This window comes from Equus asinus, chromosome 8, assembly GCF_041296235.1.
Source record: "Equus asinus isolate D_3611 breed Donkey chromosome 8, EquAss-T2T_v2, whole genome shotgun sequence".
Taxonomy (NCBI): Eukaryota; Metazoa; Chordata; class Mammalia; order Perissodactyla; family Equidae; genus Equus; species Equus asinus.
Genome location: NC_091797.1, coordinates 46,252,303 through 46,272,629, shown reverse-complemented (window position 1 = coordinate 46,272,629; position 20,327 = coordinate 46,252,303). Strand labels below are relative to the sequence as shown.

Genomic DNA, 20,327 nt, shown 5'->3' with positions numbered 1-20,327 from the left:
TAGTGGCAAGAGTCATAGTTGTCGACCAGTTTCCCACAGCACATAAGGTGTCTGAGGCTACTTGGGGTTCTTTATTCATGGAGGACAAGGAGAAGCATATTCTACATCTCATCATGAGTGTGGGACTGAAGCAACACTACCCCACTCCTGGCCTCCCTGGGACCCCTTCCTCCTTACCCTGCCTCTTGCCTTCCAGTTGGTCTTGTGCTCTTAGGAGCACGATTCTTTCTTTTTTCGCACCCTTCCTGCCTGCCCCATTTCCCTAAAACTATTATACATTTGCTTTCACACTCTTTTCCTGTTCCCCACACATCCAAGCAAGCTGGAGAAGAACAAGATTGGCAGAAGACAAGCGACCAGGCAAGGAGGGAACGTTTAAGTAGATGCTTTGGGGGAAAATGCTTTGTTCAAGACAGCTGAAAACCTTTGTGCAACAAAAGCATTTCGAAGTATTTGCTCCGCTGTTGCAAAATCGTAAGTGGTAAACAGCTTGAAATGAGAAGAAAAATAAGCTCCATGGGGTCCCAGAATGAAAGGTAACTGGTGATGATAATGGCCTATAAAAGTATTCTTTTCTGGTGCTAATAAGTACTTATTCAAGATCTGGGAAATCGTGATTATATTCTGCAGCATTTTGCTTTTAGCTATCCAGGTGGTAGAAAATGAACTCATGTGATATATTCAAATTAACATATGTTCGGTAATACTGGCTTTCAAAGTCCATTCGTAGAGGGCAGAATGCAAATTCCTTTTTTTTTTCTTAATCGACATTACTCTCATCTATTATCAAATGATTTGAAAGTAAGAGCTATTATTTTGCCCGCTACCTTTCAAGGTCTGGAGATCTAAGTTTTAAGAAGGAAAACCCAGGGTTGAGGTAGGAAGGCTATGCCTATCAGAGTGTTCGAGCTGGCTCAAATCAAAGCAGGACTCTTCTCTGATTCCTGAATTCTCATTTCTCTGGCAAAAGTAAAAAAAGAAAGCACACATTCTTGGTGCATAAACAACCTCGGCTCTAAAAAACAAGTGTCACCAATCCTACCTGAACGAGTTGGGTGCAGTACTGTAGGTGCCTGACAATGGTGATGTCCAGGCTCTCATTTCCTGTGGTCAGTGGGAGAGGGCTTCCGGCCACACTAGTCCCAACTCCTGTGTCTTCAGTTAGAGCTTCGCTAAGATGCCCCCTCGCTTCTGGGTGTACTGATCTGTAACTGTTGGAGCAGGAAGGTAAGCGAAACATTAGCTATTTGTTTCGTGTGGAAGCCACAGGTCAACTCAACAGGGCTCACAGAAGGCCCCCAATAGCACTTACTGAGAACAGAGTCTTTCGCTTGCCTACCTTGAAAAATCAAGATACCTTTCTTAATTCAGCCTGGTTGCCAATTTGCCTAATGTTAAAAGATCAGGCAAACAAATTGCTTCCAGAGTTCTCTGTTTGCTGCTCAAGCACAATGAATCATTTATAAAGCAGTCTCACCCAGAAGTCTTTGAAACGTGCCCTCATTTGGTATTTTCCTGCTCTGTTGACAGGGTGATCTGCCAAATTTTCTGGGCTTCAACTGTCCTCTATATTTGAGGTTCCCAAGAGCAGTACCATTAAGAACTAATGTCAAGGCTTTTTTCTGGCCTCAGATCAATTGCTCCTTGAAGAAAAGGAAAAAGAAAAGCTGCCAAGAAGAGACATGATGTTCTACTCTGGACAAAAGCTAAAAGGACCAGTTGAATCTTTAAAAGGGGCCTAGAGAGTTGTACCTCTCAAGCTTTGTTTAACCCCACTATTGATCTGTCTAAAGTTATATCACGATGGGCACTTACATTAAAAAATACATCTCTTGCATCTATTATCTAATTTTATCCTTAAAATGAATCTGTGTGCTGGGGAGGGAGGGAGTAGTTGCCTCGTTTCACATAGGGAAGAACTGACAGGCAGAGACGTTAACAAGAGCATCCTGGTTCACACACTAGGCAGCGACACAGCGGCTTTTGGCTTCTAGTCTCTTGTTCCCCAGTCTTGACAATTTAAAAAGATCACGCACTAGCGCTTAGAGGCATCGAATGCTTTCTTCTGAGTCACATTTGCCTCCAGGGGGAAAACACTCAGCTTGCATCCTGGCAGTCAATGCATGGCAGTCAATTTAAAACACATGTACAATTTTCACAATTTTCTCTAATACCTCTGATGCCCTACAGTAAGATTGATCAAATTAGACATATTTAATATGAATGTTCTGTAATATGTACAAAAGCTGTGATGCTTTTGTTGTTAAATGCTTCTTATAGCAAGAGGGAAAAAAGTTTAGATTGATATTCAACTGTGACATGTCATATAACAGCTTAAGCTAACAAGTACATAGAAAGATTTTGGTTTAAGAAGCATTTCACAGATTCAATCAAGTTAGAAAACTCTCAGTGTAGAATGTAAAAGTATAACTTAAACATTACATTCATTTAATAAATTTTCTTTGCTATGTTCCCAGCTTGCTCAAGGGATAAATTCTATATTTCATTTTTTCTTGTCCTGTGTTTATATTGGAAGAAGAAACCCTCCAGGAACAATAAAATCCCTAAATATTACCACCACCCACAGAGAGGTTTGTGAAAGTGGGAGAGTCACAGTGTGTTGTAACTTGAAAACCTGTTTATGGAACATGTCAAAAGCAAAGATGGGTGAGAAATGCAGCCTCTCCTTTGGGAAAGCGCATGTTTTTCTGCAGCAATTGACGGAGTCTGTTCTGCTGTGCTTATTTTGCTTCCCCTGAAGTTACAAAATAGACCCCAGGCTCTAGCTCGACAGGAAAGCCTGGTGGAGAAGGTGACACTATTTCACCTTCATCCTCTCTCCCCACTGTCCCGCCCATCCCCACCCTAGAGAAGGCCACGTTCTCTACTTGGAGGGCTCAGATCCACCGGGCAGTTAGTTATCAGTCATTCCTTCTTACCTTCTAAGGGAAATATGTGCCATAGGGGCTTAAACCTGGCTTTGGCACATACGTTGATAAGCTTAATATACTGCAAAGCCCCACGGGGTGAAAGGGAACAGAGAGATAAAGGGATGGGGAAAGCAAAGCACAACAAAACAAAACAAAGAGATTAGCCAAGGACAACCAGGTCTGAACTGATCATCCAGTGCCAGTTCCCCAGAATCACATTATACTAGTTAATTTGGAATTACTTATGGCGGGGTCAAGTTGCAGACACTGAACCCTATAAGACATACGTGTACACATGTAAATGTATACACACACACTCACACAAAAATTTCCCCTTCGTTTACGATGAAGAGAATTTATTTTCCCTTAAAGAACACAAAAGAGGGACAAATATTTAAAAGTTGTATTTGAGAAAAAAAGTAAGCCAATTGGCATTCATATGGGGAGTCTGATCTTCCTAGAGTTATGCTCCAGGGCCACATCTGCTAGTAGCAAAGAACTCCTGTACCAGCTGTGGCAGAAGTAGAAGCAGATGCTAACTTCAGACTTACCTATTTTTCTCAGTCTCAGTGTCTGAAAATACCGAGTCAGCACCTCCTCCAACATTACAAACCTCATCGCCATCCTCCTCCTCCTCGTCAAAATCGGAGGTGTTCAGGAAATCAAAGCTTTCTAAAGCACTTTCAACTGTAAGGCTTAAACTGGAGGACCTGCTGCGGCTTCCTGCTGGCTTGCACTGCAAAGGTAGAAGGCACCGAGGAGAACATCAACATATTCGGAAGGAGAAACAGAACACACGACACCCGATTTGAGATGCGACACTCTTGTTTTCAAGCTTTTATTTTTTCGTTGGCATTTAAAAAAAATGCATTTAAAACCTTCATCTTAAAAAAAGTACAACCATGGATAAAATGACACAATATCTGGGATTTGTTCCAAAATAATGCAGAGGGAAGCAAGCAGGGAGAAGACGTGAAACAAGCTTGGCCATGAGTTGAGCATTGCGGAAGCTGAGGAATGGGCACATGGGGATCCATTATACGATTCTCTCTACTTCTGTCTGAAATCTTTATAATAAAAAGTTTTAAAAAAATACTATAACCAGAAAGCCTTAGGAAACAGAACTGCTATGCTCCCTCTGCCTAGTGCTCAACTCCAAATGTAATGCAACCGGCACACAAATCTATAGTTATTGAGTCAATGCCGATACTAACCCATCTCTAATTCCAGTGGCAATGTCTTCAGTGTCCTGAGACAGGAGCTAGCTATCTCAGGCAGCGGTGCTAAAGGATTAACAAAACAAATCCCAGAAACAGAACACCGCTCAAGTTCACCTAGCCACGCTCCCTAGATAAGTAGCCTTAAATATTAATTTTACATTCACAGCATACACTTTTTCTTTGAGCATCAAGGAGAATATGAATGGCCCCAGGCACAACAATAAGTGGTCCTGCTTCCCCTACAGCTCTGTCTTTGAAGGAACAAGTTCCCTCACTTCCCTGACCAGGTCCTGGAATTATGTGAGGAAACTCATTCTACGGCCTGGAGGATTCAATGTTGCTAGACATAAACAGAAACATCACAAACAGAATAATGCCAGTTGCTACAGGCACAGAGATGGAGAGAAGTACTTCCAAATATTCAAGAGGATGCTGGGCTGGATTGAACGGGACAAGTCCTGCAAGTAAGAACTAAACGTCCTCCATCCAGTTAGGTGGCATTCCTCGCTGACTTCTTAACACAAGGCAGGAAGGGCCTTGCGGGGGTCTGTCTCTGACACTCAAGATGGCACAAAGGCGCATGGGAAATCGTCTTTCAGTCTTTTAAATCAGAGTTGTTTCATTCACCCTCAGTGATCTCCGTCCAAGAGGCAGCATCATTTAGTTTCTGATCCTCAAGGTGTTTAGCATCCTAGGAATGTGAAGGAGGGAAAAAAGAGAAAGCTTTGTCCAGCTGATGCTTTAATTCTGGCTGGATACAAAGCCACTTGCCCCAGACCTAAACTTCAAAGCTGTTTTCCATCTCAGAGCGAGAAGAAGCCAGTCCAGACTCAACCCACTTCTAAGGTCTTCTCTCCTAAGCTAACTATCCACAGAACTTGATCTTTCACAGTATGGATGTACTTAAAATTTTTTTTTTTAGAGAAACATTAGCCCTGAGCTAACATCTGCTGCCAATCCTCCTCTTTTTGCTGAGGAAGACTGGCCCTGTGCTAACATCCGTGCTCGTCTTCCTCTATTTTATATGTGGGACACCTGCCACAGCATGGCTTGATTAAGTGGTGTGTAGGTCCATGCTTGGGATATGAACCGGCAAACCCCAGGCCGCTGAAGCGGAGCGCGAACTTAACTGCTGTGCCACAGGGCTGGCCCCTGTATTTAAATATTGATCATAACAAAGAAAGGAGGAGTTAAGGATTTTAGTAGCAGGACCATTTTGGAATCACAGCACATTGAAATAACACTTTGGAAAGAAATCTGTGACCACCAGGTTTTTATAAGACTAACAGATGACTTGTTCGGTGTCTCCTGGTGGACTGAGCTACTTATTGGCACCCTAGAAGCCTGGAAATGGGAGCTGCCATCACCACTGGCTTTCTTTTTTGACTCTTCTTCCCAAAGCTCCAGTACATAGTTGTATATTTTACTTGTAGGTCATTCTAGTTCTTCCATGTGGGATGCTGCCACAGCATGGCTTGATGAGCGGTGTGTAGGTCCACATCCGGGATCTGAACCAATGAACTCTAGGCCACTGAAGTGGACCTCACGAACTTAACCACTTGGCCATGGGGCCAGCCCCACCACTGGCTTTCTTTAAGGCTTTAGGTGGGGTCAATTGTGCCTTAAAACCTTTTGACCACTAAGCAAAGCTGGTCAACTGCACAAACAAAAGATTGTAGAGGGGATAAAAGATGTTCTCACTGGAATCCTAGACAAGCAGCCTCCATGCCTGAGCCCTGAGCCGATGCTTTGGGTTATGTTTTACAGAAAGCAGACTCAGAGAGCCCCTCCCTGTTTCTCAGAGGCTATGCCTACAGCGGAATTAATCTGTCATGAGCATTAGAGGACCTGGAAAGTCAGAGCATGAATTATCATCCACCCTGGGCACAAATCCCTTCCAGAGCTAGGTCAGCGTGACCGAGAGGGCTAAGATGGTCAGAAAAGGCTTGGAAATGCAGTTCCAGATGCCACTGGGAAGGCCACGTTTTAAAACAGTCATGCAAATGGATTCAACAGCCTTCTGTGGGTTGATTCTCAGCTTGCTACTGGCACCTTATTTTCAACATTGTTTTAGAGAACAGGTCCCCAAAGAATTGCTCTTTCAAGAGAAAGGATGCAAGTTCTCTTCTACAGGACAATATAAATTAGAGTGACCAAGCAAAGAATTCAAGAATTGGCAGTGGGATTCGGGACAGAATTCAAGTTCTGTCTCCTTGTGCAGCGTTTTTAAAAATTTAATTGGTATGCCAAGTGGAGACAGATACACTCTGCTGTGGCAATAACGATCTCATTATTAGGAAATCACCCGGGAGGAAATTGTCCCTCTCACTCCTACCCTCCCATGTCTACCCTGAGCTGTCTGATCTGGAAAAGGGTTGAGGAGGCTATCTCAGGTGGAGCCAGTGGTTCCCTGGCTTCTGGTGTGTGACTGGTGACTATTAGTGGATGATTAATCTGAGGTTCTGGCTCACTGATTTGGGCCACGTCCAGAGAAGGGAATCTTCCAGAACACAGTGCTCTTGGGGGAAGAGATGCTCGTGGCTCTCACACTGGGGCTGGCTAACTCTGACTTCAATCAGAGAAGGGGTCTTCTGCTTTCCTGGTACCCCGAGAGGCACCCTATCCAGGAACATCTCAATGAGATGATGATGATCAAAATGCCATTTCACATTTGGGATTAGAATGATTACCTCTGGGCCTGGAGGAGTGTAGACATTCTTTTTTTCTGTGAGGAAGATTCCCTCTGAGCTAACATCTACCACCAATCTTCCTCTTTTTTTGCTTGAGGAGATCAGCCCTTAGCTAACATCCATGCCAATCTTCCTCTATTTTGTATGTGGGTTGCTGCCACAGCATGGCTTGATGAGTGGTGTAGGTCTGTGCCCAGGATTTGAACCCATGAACCTGGGCTGCCAAAGCAGAGCATACCAGACTTAACCACTATGCCATGGGGCTGACCCCTAGTTTAGACAGTCTTTAGAGCTGTTAATTTAACTCCTAATCATTTTAGTGAAGTCTATCTGTTGTCAGGAAAATAAAAATGAATATGTGCTACTGGCATTAAAAATCAATGCCATTTAAATTATGATTACCTATTCATCCTGTGATGGGACAGGATTTTTTAAAAAAGATATTTTTAAAAAAGATAAAAAAGATATGGATATGCTATCTTAAATAGAATGTTGATTTAAGACACGTCTTAAGGCAGTTTCCTAATGCAATTTCCCTGGAAAGGTACTTACTTTTAGAATATCATCCAAATGCATGACTTCTTGGTTCAGATCCTGAAACTCTTTATACTGCTCTTTATGTGGTTCTAATGCAAGGAACAGCCCATTAAAGGCATCCTCTAAGCTTCCATCTAGAAAGGATCTACAGCCTTCGGATTCGCCACTGACAGAGCCCTCAAAGGGCAGCCTCTCCGTGGCTGCCGGCACCTCTGCCGAGGTGAGCCTCTTGACCAGTTGCTTCGTGATGTTGCCTTCAAAAGTGTCCAGTTCCACAGGCTTGAGTTCAGAGGCCTCATCGGACTCTTGCAGAAGTGCCTCTGTGACATCCTTCTCAAGGAACAGCCTCCCAGCACCTGCAGACGCTCGGCAGGCCTCGGGTTTTCTGGGCCCCTCTGCATCTTCCTCCAGGTGTGGCTTTGTCTCCTGGCCTTCTCTTGAGGAGCTTGTAGAAGATGCTGAGCTGGTGTCATCCATTCCCTCATTCTGGGAGGACAGGCTGCTGTGGTTCAGCTTGGCAGGGGTGATGGTAATTTCTGGATTTCCCAAGTAGGCGTTGGAGAGACAGCCAGCAGGGTTGGGGGTGAGGGCACAGTCCCCATTGGGCAGGTCGCTGAAGCTGAGAGAGAGTGGCATTTTCTCCTCAGCCGCCTTTCCATTTTCAAAGATGTCATCAGGCAGATTAGACTGTGGATAAAAGGCATCTCACGATTATTTTAAATACCAATGATGCATTTGTTATGGTTATTTCCAGACAAAATATAAGGCAATTAAAATAAAAAACCAGAACTTTCATAATATTAGCATTTTCTTTGTGATACTCTGTGTGTGTGTGTCCAGCAAAAGAAAACAAGCCCTTAAAAACTCTATTTCCATTCTTGAATCTGGGTGAAAGTTCATTGGACTATTCTCAGGTTTCACATTTCTCAAAAGGAGGTTGGGGGGGATGGTGCTTATTTCCTTAATCCCAGGACCTCATAATACTTGGCAGCCACAGTTATGTATCACAGTACCAATTTTTTTTTTTGGGGGGGGGCTTCTATCTTAAAAGAGTTTCCAAGATTCATGCTATTTTACTCAAAAGATGTGATGCTTTCTTCTGCTTCGGTTCTCATAAATTTTTAAAAATCTCTACCCACAAATCCCAAGCCCTTGGAAATGTTTTATTAATTCAGTAACCATGCCACAAATAATTCAAGGCCAGAAATACATTTGCATAGCTTCTAGAAAAATAAGAAAAAAAAGATGAATAAACTGAACATCTCTCTTCCAGAAGTGCAAAGCCCAGAGTTCTTAGCCTGTCTGGAAACACCGGGTCCTCTGTCAGGCCGCCACAGGCTGGGTCAGGTACACTCTGTGATTCATGAAGCAGAACTTGGAAGAGAGAGGTCAGAAATATCCAGGTAACCAAGATACTTCGTTTTTTCAGGCATTCAACAATTTCTAAGTCGTCTTTCCTTACACTGTGGTCTGTGTACAGTGTCAAAGTAACAAATGTTGCTCTGTGGAAACGGTTTTCTAGTTATTTGAGATCAACTCCTTCAAAATGGATAATTTCTGTTGGATTCCAGATCTAATTCTTTTAAGTAAATGGTAAGGACCAAGCCAATCCCTATTTTAATTATGTATAAAGCAACGAATTATTACAATAGTCCTGGGAATAAGCCCAGGAAACAAAAATGTTACAGCTGGTGAAATGGGGAGCAGACAGAAAGACTGAGGCTCGTGATCCTCCTTCAGCAGTGTGCCTGGTTCCATCACTGCTGGATCCGGGGCCACGAGGTCCCAATCCAAACTCTCCATCCTCGTCTGGATGTAAGGTGGTTAACTTGAACCACAGGATGAGTAAGAGGATGTGTTACTGGGGAGCTCAAGTAACCTCTACAGGTTCAGTTTCTTTGCCTCTAAAACTGAGAATGTTTTCCTCTATTAGCACTGAGCTGCGCTCCTTTGAGTCCTGGGGCCGGGGGGGGGGGGGGGTGGGGGGTGGGGGGTGAGGCATGGAACAGGGAACCTCCTCTGGACTGCAAGGAGAGGGCGGGTCTCAGCGCTCTTCTGCACCTCCAGCTTGTTTCCTCCCCCTCTATTTGCACAAATCCCCCTCCAATACACACACACACACACACACACTTTATGCCTCTAGGAGAGATAAAAGGGGGAAGCTTTGGGAAGGGAGGGGGGAAGAAGTCCTACTCTCTGGACTTCCTCTGTAGGGGTCCCTCCTGCATCTCACAGAACCCTTGGGTCCTCCAAGTGGTCCTGCCCAGCCTCGTCTCATCTTCAGGACACACATCTCGTGGCAGCTCTGAGGGAGGTGGGGGGCACTAGCGATGCCTGGGGGACCCAGTAGTCAAGATTCTTATTAAAATTCCAAAGTCCTCCCCGGCATTTTCTCTTGGGTCTCACATTCCCAAACCCAATTTGCACCTACTTAAGTGGCAAATAGTGAGTCAGAAGAAGTTGAGGCACCCTGCGCAAGGGGACTTACAGTCTCCCAGGGGACGAACCTATAAACAGGCACACACCGTGCAAGGGAGTGTTGTTATAACTGAGGTACAATATAAGGAGGTAGGGACCCTAGCCAGGGGATGGCTGCTGCCTGGGAAAGAGATGGTCCCGGACTTGGATGGGGAGGCATAGGAGAGGAGGAGGAGGAGGAAGCACATTCTAGAAGGAACAGTGTGTGTGCAAAGATGGGAGATCCTGAAAGGGTGTGGTGCAGTTGGAGGACAGCGGGGAGCTCAGGGGAGCTCGAGCAGAGGATGAAAAGTGGAGAGGTGATCGGGGGCCTGGAAACTGGGCTGTGGCCGCATGGGAATGGCCCTCTGAGGACCTTTGCATTTATCCAAAAGATAATAGGAAGCCATCAAGTTCTTTCTAATCTTGCTCTTGTTTAAACTATGCTATTAAAACCTCTATCAACTCTCTCCATAACCCTCCAACTTGTAGTATATGAGCACGAATATATACACTCCACTGAGAGCTACGTATACAACTATCATTTTTTGGTACATGTTTTCATGCTGATTTCCCCCCATCTAGTCTTCCCATTTTCCTTGGAAACTCCACTAGGGTTTAGCTTCATCCTTTTCACCTGTGTTTTTAATTTCAATGAATATGAGTCAATTATTATACATTAAACCAGAAAACTTTTAATTCCTTCCTCTCTGGACATTCAAAGATTCCTTTTATATGTCTGTAAAGAGCAGAATATTCCATGTATGTGCATGTGTGTGTGTCTTCTCTTATGACATAATGTGTAACGCATATAATGTGGGTTACCTATTGCATTCCTGATTGCGAATAAAGAGTTTCTTTTACTACGTTAGTACAAAATTAACAAACATTACAATAAACTAATAAACACTTTAAATAGCTCCAGTAAAATTGGTTTAAATCCTGCTGAGTTTCTCGAATGCCAGTTTTTCAACGCTAAAATTGCATAAAGACTGATATCAGTGATAAACTAGTTTAACTTGTGAAAGAAAATCTTCCTTGACCCTCAGTATAATTGCATTTTTTAAAAATGAAAATCTTGTTACCGTGGATATCTTTGCCATAGCGGAGAAAAATCACAGCACAAAAGCAGGGATGGTTAGAAGAGAAGGACAAACCGACTCTCTAACCACGGTGCATGCATGACCAAGTTTCCCATCCTGGGGACAGGATGGCCTCAACCCTTACCCAATGAGCACAACAGAGAAGATAAACAAGAGCCATGCCAAAGCACACATGCCCCAAGCCCCAAAGTCAAGCACTTCACACCCAGACAGGCCACCCACACTCACATAAAACTCTAGCACGGCCTTGGGTCTCAGCCTGAGGGAGGGCAGGTCACTGAAAGAGTGGCTGCGGTGCAGCTTGGCAAAGAGAGTGTCTTGCAAGGCACTCAAGACAGACAGCCGCCTTGGCTTGTCTGGTGAAGGGTGCAACCATCTCTTCAGAAGTCAAAGCAACACGGGGAGTTAGTGGAAGGCAACAGGTTACCATGTTTTGTTAGCTTTTTGGCAAGCATTTCTGATTAAAACACGGGGGCCATTATTTATTTACATCTACTTCTTTAAAAGGCTGATCATAGAGAATGTTCAGAAAAATCTACGTTATACCAAAGCAACAGGTAAACTGGTGAGGGGAGAGGAAGGACAGAGGAGGTTTACCACCTGGGCACATATGGCCAAAAGCATCGTAGAACGTGCTTTCCTAAGTCACTACGCGATTAGGGTGAACATTAAGAATAACATTATTAGGAATTATTGAGAATCCCTAACACCGTATGGTAAGCATTTCAAATACAGGCTATAGGCAGAGCCTCAGGCTCACCATCTCTAAAAACCACACTGAACTTACAAAGAAGGAGTGATCCTTGAAGGTGGGCGTTTCTGGGGTGCCCTGGCTGTACATGGACATTCTCCTCTGGAGGGCTGCCGCCTTGTTCCCTGCGCCTGAGGATGGGGTCACGTCCTCCACGTCAAATGGACTGTAAAACAACAAGGCCCCATGAATGCACCTTGTTAAAGTCACCTACATATCATCACGAGATTGCAGGCCAAGAAAGCACCTCATTATACTAAAGTAAATTCAAACCAGTGGGCACTGGGCTAGTTTTGGCCAAATTGGTTTGTCAGAAAATAAACCAAGACTAAAGAAAGTAGAGTAGAAACTGAGCCTAGACCCACCCAAGTGACTACAGTTTAATCACAGCTTTAAGCACAATTTATCTATACACCTAGATACTAGATAAATCTGTTTCCTCGTTAATATGAGAAACATAAACACATTAATTCCTGCCCCAACACAAGATGTTAGGGAAGTCTAAAAATTCTTTGAGCTTTGCAGACACTTAACAATACAGGAGAGTAATAGATTATTGTTCAGTTCTAAAGAAAACACTCAAAAATAGAATCCCATTCATTTCAGCTGACGTGGAGCCTCTTGCATGATTGAGAGGAGAGTAACAGTCCGTTCACAATGACACCACTTATCACCATGCCATCCGGTTCATCTAGCAAGAGGAATGATCCTGCCTTTGAGATGTCAGTGACTACAAACTATGAGGAGGGAAGGGGTGGGCGGAAGGTGCCAACACTGTTTCAGTGACAAGGCAACAGGGTCCTTGCTGCTTCCACCCCTGACCCTCTAGATTGTCAAGGAGACCCTGAACAGTAATACTCAATGTGTCTCATTTACTCGGTAATGCACCTGGGGCATCATATGAAATGTCGTGAGCAACCAGTGTTTAATAATTTATCATGGCCTTTCTCACGGGGTGACTTCAGAAAACTACTTTTAAGTTCATTGCTTTGACCAAAGGTATCTCTGGCCCTTTGGAAAAATTCTATTTCAGTAAATAGAGTATGGAGGCACTAAGGATGTTCCAGAATTTCCAGAGCTCTGTAAGGTATATGAGATAGATGGATAAGCAATTAGGACACCATAGCAAGCATCAGGTTCTTTCTGAAGGCAAAATATCTCATATTGGACAGTTACTCTCTTTCACATTAGTTTACTTGAGAGACATAATTCTCTAAATGTGCTTACAGGTAGAGAAGGAGGGAGAATAAAATATTTTAAAGCAGGAAGTAGAAGAGTAGTGCTAAGAGAGACTTCTCCAATGTTGGCATGTATGAACATCACCTGGTGAGCTTGTTAAGCAGATTCTGGGGCCCTAAGAGATTCTGATACAATAAGCCTGGGGCGGGTCCCGAGAGTCTGCTTCCGTAACAACTTCCTGGTGGTTCTGATGGTCCACGCACCACCCTTTGAACAGCATCAGTCCATAGCACGTATTTCTACACGATGAAATTGAAAAAAAGGGCAACTTACTACCAGGTGATTTCCAGGTTCAGTTTGATGGTGCCAAGGTCATTGATGTCAACAGCCACCACCTGAGGTCGGGCTGCAAACAGCTCTTTGGTCTCGCAGGTCACACTGCCGACCAGGAGGTGAGTTGCTAGCCCTTTGAGCTCCGTGACCTAGTAAGAGAGTGAGGGAGAAGGTCTTACAGGACAGCAGAGTAAAAAGCTGGGGGACTCTTTTCCTTTTTTGACTTAGCCAGTTCCGTCGTTTCTTTCAGAATCATATCTGAAATCAGAGCCCATCTCACATTTCCTTCGCCCGCCCTCATATGAGAGCAGCCGTCTTTGCAATGCACTTGCGGTGCAGAGAGAAGTCCGTGGGATGGAGGGGCAGCAGCTGGAAGTGATGGGCAAAGGTCCCCAGCAATGGGTCACACAGTCGTGGCACCAGAAATGGCAGCAAACAGCCGTGACAATACGGTACCTTGATGGAAATGAATCCAACGATCAGGGGCAGGAACACCACCTCCTCTCCATCCCAGCTCTGTTTGCCGTTTACTTCTATTTTGCCTTTCAGTTTCCACCTCTGTCGGCCATACTTCATGAAAATCTAGGGAGAAGACACCAAACAGCCCTCATGTTCCACTGCCCTCACCTGTCTTCCTTCCCCAAACACCAGGATCTAAAGGGCCCGTCAATAAAGCAGCTGCTCCTCTTCCCCTCTGCAGCATCCTCACTCCACCTGCTTAGCATCCATTCTTCCAGATTGCCCGGGCTCTGGGGGTGGAGCAGATGATGAATGGGGAAGAGACTTTCAAAAGGGAGTAAGTTCTGCTTCTCTAAGACCGAGGGCATGGAGGGCTTTCTCTAGTAAAAGGCCGTCTCTCCCCGCCCCTCTGCTCACTCAGGTCAAGCATTTCTTTCTCTTGTTAGTTCTGCTTCAACAGAGCAGCCGTTGGATTAACTCTCCACACTCCCCAGCTCCTTTAGAGGGAATAGAGAAGCAGCTAAAACCTACTTAGCGGTCGGAGCAAGAAATAAGACATCCTCCTTCTGGATGAGGGAGACGGAGCTGGACAAAGATTTTGAAATCTGACACACTCTGGGGAGAGAGTGTGCAGTCTCTTCTGGGCCAGACAGCTTTCCTGTTTAGGAGAAGACACTCCCCTTAAGAAGACCATTATAGAGGGTTTTGGAGGAGAGAGTTACACACAAAAAATTATGTAAGTTCCCTTTTGAAGAAGGAAAAGATGAAAAGCATTTTTACTTTATAGAGTATATTTTTATAAAGAAAGATCTAGACGCTATTATTCTTGAATCATGATACTTACAAGTATCCATAATCCTGAATTGGATTTTGGATCAGGAAAAAAAAACTGCTATAAAGTACAATATTGGGACACTTAGCAAAATAAGAATATAGATCATATATCAAATGACATTAGCTAAAGTGCCAATGTTAAATTTGCTGTGTTGAGAATTGTATGATGCTTATGTGAGAGAATGTCCTTCCATTCTCAGGAGAAGCATCTAGGAGTGAAGGGTCATGACGTTTGCATGTTACTCTAAAATGGCTCAGCAAAATAAAACCAATGATAGCAATAATAACAATAAAGCAAATGTAGCCCAATGTTGAATTTTGGTGAGTCTAGATGAAGGGTATATAAGAGGTTTGTACCAGTCTCCAAACTTTCTTATTGGATTACACTTTTTTCAAAATAAAAAAATGTGAAAAAAAAAAAGACAATTTGAGAAGCAAAATATTGGTGTGGGCCCTGTGGCTGAGTAGTTAAGTTTGCACACTCTGCTTGGGCGGCCCAGGGTTTCACTGATTTGGATCCTGGGCACAGACCTAGGACCGCTCATCAAGCCATGTTGAGGGGGCGTCCCACATAGCAGAACCAGAAGGACCCACGACTAGAATATACAACTATGTACTGGGTGGCTTTAGGGAGAAGAAGAAAAGAAGACTGGCAAAAGATGGTAGCTCAGGTGTCGATCTTAAAAAAAAAAAGCAAAATATTGACAACTGACACCTCCCCATCAAGTCCTCAATGCCAACACCCACACCAACAAAGTACTTACTTCATACTGATCTCCAGGACAGAGGCGAGCAAAGCCAGCCAGACCTGTAAGCACGAAATTGGGATATGAGGTCAGAATATATTTTGCCCTTTACAAACCCATAATGGCACATTAATAAAATTCAAGTAAAGTGTCAGACTTTTGTGAAAACTCATGCAGTAATTTGGGGGGACCACTTGTGGGAACAGCTATTGGGAATTCCATCTACGGCTGCTAGAGAGGACATTCCTTGCTGGGGTGGTGAAAGAGATGCTTTCTGGGGCAGAGAAGGCTGTTCAGTGGGGGTCAGAGCTCAATGTACCTTTGGCCAATTTAAGGCCCAAGCAAATTCCAGGATCAAGGAATTAGGGCCAGAAAGATATATTCATTTATTTACCCAACACATTCCCACGAAAATAAACTACTCTCTTGTTTTTCTTTCTGTCCCAAGATTTGTGATTTCTGATGAGTGGCTCCCATTTGGTTAAGAGTTCATGTCCTTATTCCCCTTGCCTCTCCCCGGTTCACTATTCCCATTTTTCTTATTGTTTTTATCCAGCATGATACTACCATCTACTGCGTTATGAAATCACTGAAGATGGATTCTCATCTACACAAAACTAGGGATTAAGAAAACAAAATGAAACCAAATAATCAAATAACAACCCATATCCCCAAAATGAAGATGGGGCTTCTGTGCTACTGTGTCATCTGGCAGGTCCTTTGTAACTGGACCTGCTCATTTTGAGTTCCAGTATGACATCTGGTGCAGCAGCAAAACCAAATCTTGTCAGACTAGATGGCCACTGTCTTGGGACGTCTCGAACCCTGATTTGATCAATCTTTTTCTTTCTTTCTTTACATATTTATTGAGAGGTCTCTGTGGGTGTGGATCTACGCTTTGAGGTAACAATCTGGAAATTAAGGCAGACTTCACAGATATCTATAATACAGAACCAAGAAGGGGTAAAGCCCACAGGAATGAAACAGACCAGGACCTGAAGGCAGTAAGATGGAACTAAACCTGAGCTTGATTTCTGTTTTATATACCAGCTAGCCTCCTCTACATGATTTACTTAACTCCAGTTCTTCACCTTTAAAATAGGGATAACAATGTCTACCTCACAGAATTGTTTGTAATCTGGCATACAGTGGGTGCTTAATAAGTGGTAATGATTATATATCCAGGAGAGCAATGATACTATTTATTGAGCACTTGCCACATAGGGGTCATTTACAAGCTGTAATCTATGTGAAAAGATACAGCAGATTGACACACATGAAAGAGAACAGCAATGGAGAGACAGTAAGAGATCTTTGCTTTTATCTGTATTTTGACATTTTATAAGAGCGTGTTACATAATTAAAACAAAGACTCTATCTCATTTAACGTAGCATAATTTCACAGAAGCAGGTAGCATTTGAATAGTAGAATTTGACTTCAGTAAAAGGAGGGCATGGGGGAGAAGAGAACTTTCAGGCAGAGTGAGTGACATGTATTCATTCAACAATATTTCCTGAATGCCTACTGTGCGTCAAGCATGAATAAAGCTGTGGGGAGGAGGGCATGCAAGTCATACAGGCACAGTGAATACAGGGGACTAAGCTGGTTAACTTAGAGGTTTATCAGTAATCCTGGCTCTACTTTAATCAGTTGTTTCCGGCTTTAATCCCTGTTTCCATGCCAGTCACAAAGTAAAGTCCTCCACCCTAATAGGGACTAGAAGGCAAAGTTTTAATCAAGAATGAAACAAATTTAATAAGAATGGGCAAAAACTTTTAGCACTTTTTCATTTTCTGGTGAAAAGAACCAATACAATTTTATGATAAAAATTTCCAGTTAAGAATTCAGTACAGGGCCACCTTGGTGGTGCAGCAGTTAAGTGTGCACATTCCACTTTGGTGGCCCAGGGTTCACTGGTTCGGATCTGGGTGTGGGCCTGGCACCACTTGGCAAGCCATGCTGTGGTAGGCGTCTCACATATAAAAAAAAGTAGAGGAAGAGGGGCATGGATGTTAGCTCAGGGCCAGTCTTCCTCAGCAAAAAAGAGGAGGATTGGCGGCAGATGTTAGCTCAGGGCTAATCTTCCTAAAACAAAAAACCCATTTTTTTCAGTACATTTCCCAATATTTAAAAAAATGAGAAGGTACCACTTTAAAAAGTTAAAACAAAGATTCGAGAAGAACAATCTGTCTCTTTCACACAGGTTACCTGAGAGGAAATAATTTTGATTAGCTGTATAGAAACAGCCCTGTGGTTTTTAGATTACTTCACGTACACAAACATCCATATGACAAACTGACTCCTTGGTTGCTCAGCCTCCTCAAGGTGCCATTTACAACCTTTGAGCTCTTAGTTATTTTTCTATTAGTTTTCTATTAGTTTATATTTTACTCATGGATAATGGAGATGGTACCATACAATGCGTTTTGCCTTCTCTGAGTAGCCCTATTAGGTTGTGAGACTGTTGAACAAATGATTCCGCTCTCCACCTGTCCGATGCACGTTTCCGGGGGTTAAGATGATAGAGGAGGTCCGGGGATGCTTAAAAAAGCACCTGCTGTTACCACTGTCTGTCAGTAGATGGCAGCAACTCACCAGTAAGTCACGCCTCCCCCACCCACGGAGCCTGTCCATTTAGGACCAGTTTTCACTAACAATTAGAACATAACAAGCCACTTAAAAAGATTTACTGAAATAAGAGCGGAATTAAAGAAGCCAATTTGCACTAATAACGTTCTGGAGGATTTAGTCTTTTTTTTTTTAATACTTCTGAAAGAAAGCACAATTGACTGGTTTTTATAAATCACAATTGGCTAGACATGACAATTCTAATAAAATTGAAAGTACTCTTTAAAACCTCTGCAAATTAGTTCAGGATTCATCCATCGCCTGTTTACCTGTGCAATTACAATGAAAGGCTGGTAAAAATCAAACTGTTCTGGATTTGGGGCCAGATAAAGGAGAGTAAAGGGAAAAATCCTTTGAAGCTTTTTTTCCTTTCAAAATCATCACTAATTTTGTATCTGAATAACATCTGAGTGGGAGAAAGGCACTTGGTAGTGATGTTTCTGAGCTTCTCAACCCATGTGCTTAAAGCAAAATTCCTTGGAATGGCTTGCAGTGGCGTCACTGTGATACCCTGATTATAAAAATAATATAGCAAATGGCAACAGGCAGGCAAAAACAGGCCTGGTGCAATGCTTCTTAAAGCTCTATCTGCTTGGGTAAGCTACTCATGGTACTGGTCGCAGAACTGAAACTAACAGTGGGGCAATTAGAGTTCCAGCCTAATCTCTTTTAAACCCGGCTAGGTTTCTTTCAGCCTCTGCTCTGCAGACCAGTTTCACAGTTGGGGGAACCTTAATGTTTCCTCAGCAGTTTAGTGATTACTGTTGCACTGTCTAGAAAGCTTTCATTATGGCCACTTAAAAAAACCATCCTGGGGATGGGTGAGGGGAGGTGGTGGGCGTCAGGGACTTCGATTTCTATGGTGCATCTCCTGGTACCTTTTGGACATTTTAACAGTAAACACATAACTACTGATAAAACAGCTCTTCCAAGCCTGTCTGCAAGGCCCAGATGCTACAGTATGCAGCCGCCTACTCTTTTCTTCCTTTGCTCAGGGGCCATTCTATCAGAATAACGCTCCCCACTTTTTCTAGTTTCAAGATGATCTTCCTTTCGAAGGGTCACAGTTTCTACTCCAAGGAAAGCAGCCTACGCAGCCTAGCAGCCGACCAGCCAGGAGCTCCCGTTACAGGCCTGGCTGATGCATGGACCAGGCATAAACAGTGCAGATTTAGTAGCTCACTGGTAGTTCTTCCCTCTCCAGAGGGCTGCCCTGCCCTGAAGGCTGCAGGCACCAGCACAGACTTTTGGATCCGCACAGTGCTTGGAACTTACTCTGAATTAAGACATAATTGGGAGACAAACCAGTTTCCCTAAGAGATCGCATCCTTTAACCTCCATCCTGGTTGTCACTCATAGGTCTTGTGCTCCCTCCTTAGCCTGGCATTTGAGGCTCCTCAAAATCTGGCCCCAGCTAATTCTCCACACTCCTCTCCCAACGGACACTTCAGCCCCACCAGACCATCTGTCATTTTCGAACATGCCCTCTCTGGTGAATGCTATTCGAGTGCTGTTCGTCTGCCCAGAACAGTCCCTCTCATTCTAATTCAAAGCTTACTTCAGGGAGCCTTCCTCCTCCCTGCTCCCCTCCATACACAGGTGAGTGACACCCTCCTCCTGCCTCCCCCCAGGCTTCTGAAGCAATCTGGTCACACTGTTGGTCCAGTAGGTCATTGATTCCATTGAATTAGAATGCACCGGCTCATTCATCCATTCTCTCCAGTCGACTGTGTGGAACTCAAGGCCAGAGACTGTTCATCAGGATGCAGCCTAGTGCTTGGCCAACAGCAGGAGCTCGTAAGTGCTTGATCAATTGTCTTTATCATTATACCTCCCTGGCCGCTCCCCCACCAAAAAAACGGTTGTTGTCTACGTGTTGGGGGTGGGGCAAAAAGGGAAGTGTGGAAGGGTGTGGCAGGAGGAAGTTGGGTTACCAGGTCTGAGAATATTATGAAATAGTCTGTTTATATCAATATGTATGTTGGGGTGGTTATTTTTACCAGGGAACAACAGATAAGAAACAGCTAATTGCAAAGCGATAAGATTTCTTGGCAGCGTAAGGGAGCTTCCTTTTATCAAGGGAGAGGAAGATTTCTGTGGGAGCGTTCTTGAACAGCTTCACAGATGTAGTTTCTGAGTTTTCGTGTTAGATTAGGAAAGCGGAGGTGAGATAAACCTATAATGAAAATGGAGAAGCAGTTTCAGGCCTGAGAGACCCTCTGGGAGAAACCCTGAGTCCGGACCGAAGCTAAGGAAGCTGACCAGGCAGGAAAGAGAAAATATGGAGAGGTGGAGACGCAAGAGGAGAAGCAACAGGAAGGTCTGTCATTTCATCATGATAGCCCATTATAACCCAGTGCTATCATTTAACAGGGTGGCCAGGACCTCCAGCATCATGTTCTCACCACTAGGCCTAAAGCTCTAGATCTGTTGGGTAGGGTGTCCTTTTCTTCCCACAC

General features: G+C 43.8%; 1 protein-coding gene across 8 annotated transcripts in view; it reads right to left on the bottom strand.

Moving 5' to 3' along the window:
• Window positions 1-20,327, bottom strand: part of RIPOR2 (RHO family interacting cell polarization regulator 2) — a 215,372-nt gene that overhangs the window by 21,838 nt on the left and 173,207 nt on the right. For 4 of the 8 annotated variants that reach the window (XM_014851602.3, XM_014851601.3, XM_044777019.2 and 1 more), the window contains exons 9-15: window positions 15,258-15,301; window positions 13,657-13,782; window positions 13,201-13,349; window positions 11,725-11,854; window positions 7,393-8,064; window positions 3,482-3,666; window positions 1,043-1,211 (exon numbers count right to left, since the gene is read on the bottom strand). In XM_014851602.3, coding sequence (XP_014707088.1) covers window positions 1,043-1,211; window positions 3,482-3,666; window positions 7,393-8,064; window positions 11,725-11,854; window positions 13,201-13,349; window positions 13,657-13,782; window positions 15,258-15,301 — 1,475 coding nt within the window. Of the gene's footprint in view, window positions 1-1,042; window positions 1,212-3,481; window positions 3,667-3,737; window positions 4,842-7,392; window positions 8,065-11,724; window positions 11,855-13,200; window positions 13,350-13,656; window positions 13,783-15,257; window positions 15,302-20,327 lie in introns of those variants that run through there. The other 4 variants (XM_014851604.3, XM_014851603.3, XM_070515550.1 and 1 more) reach the window with 1 other exon arrangement.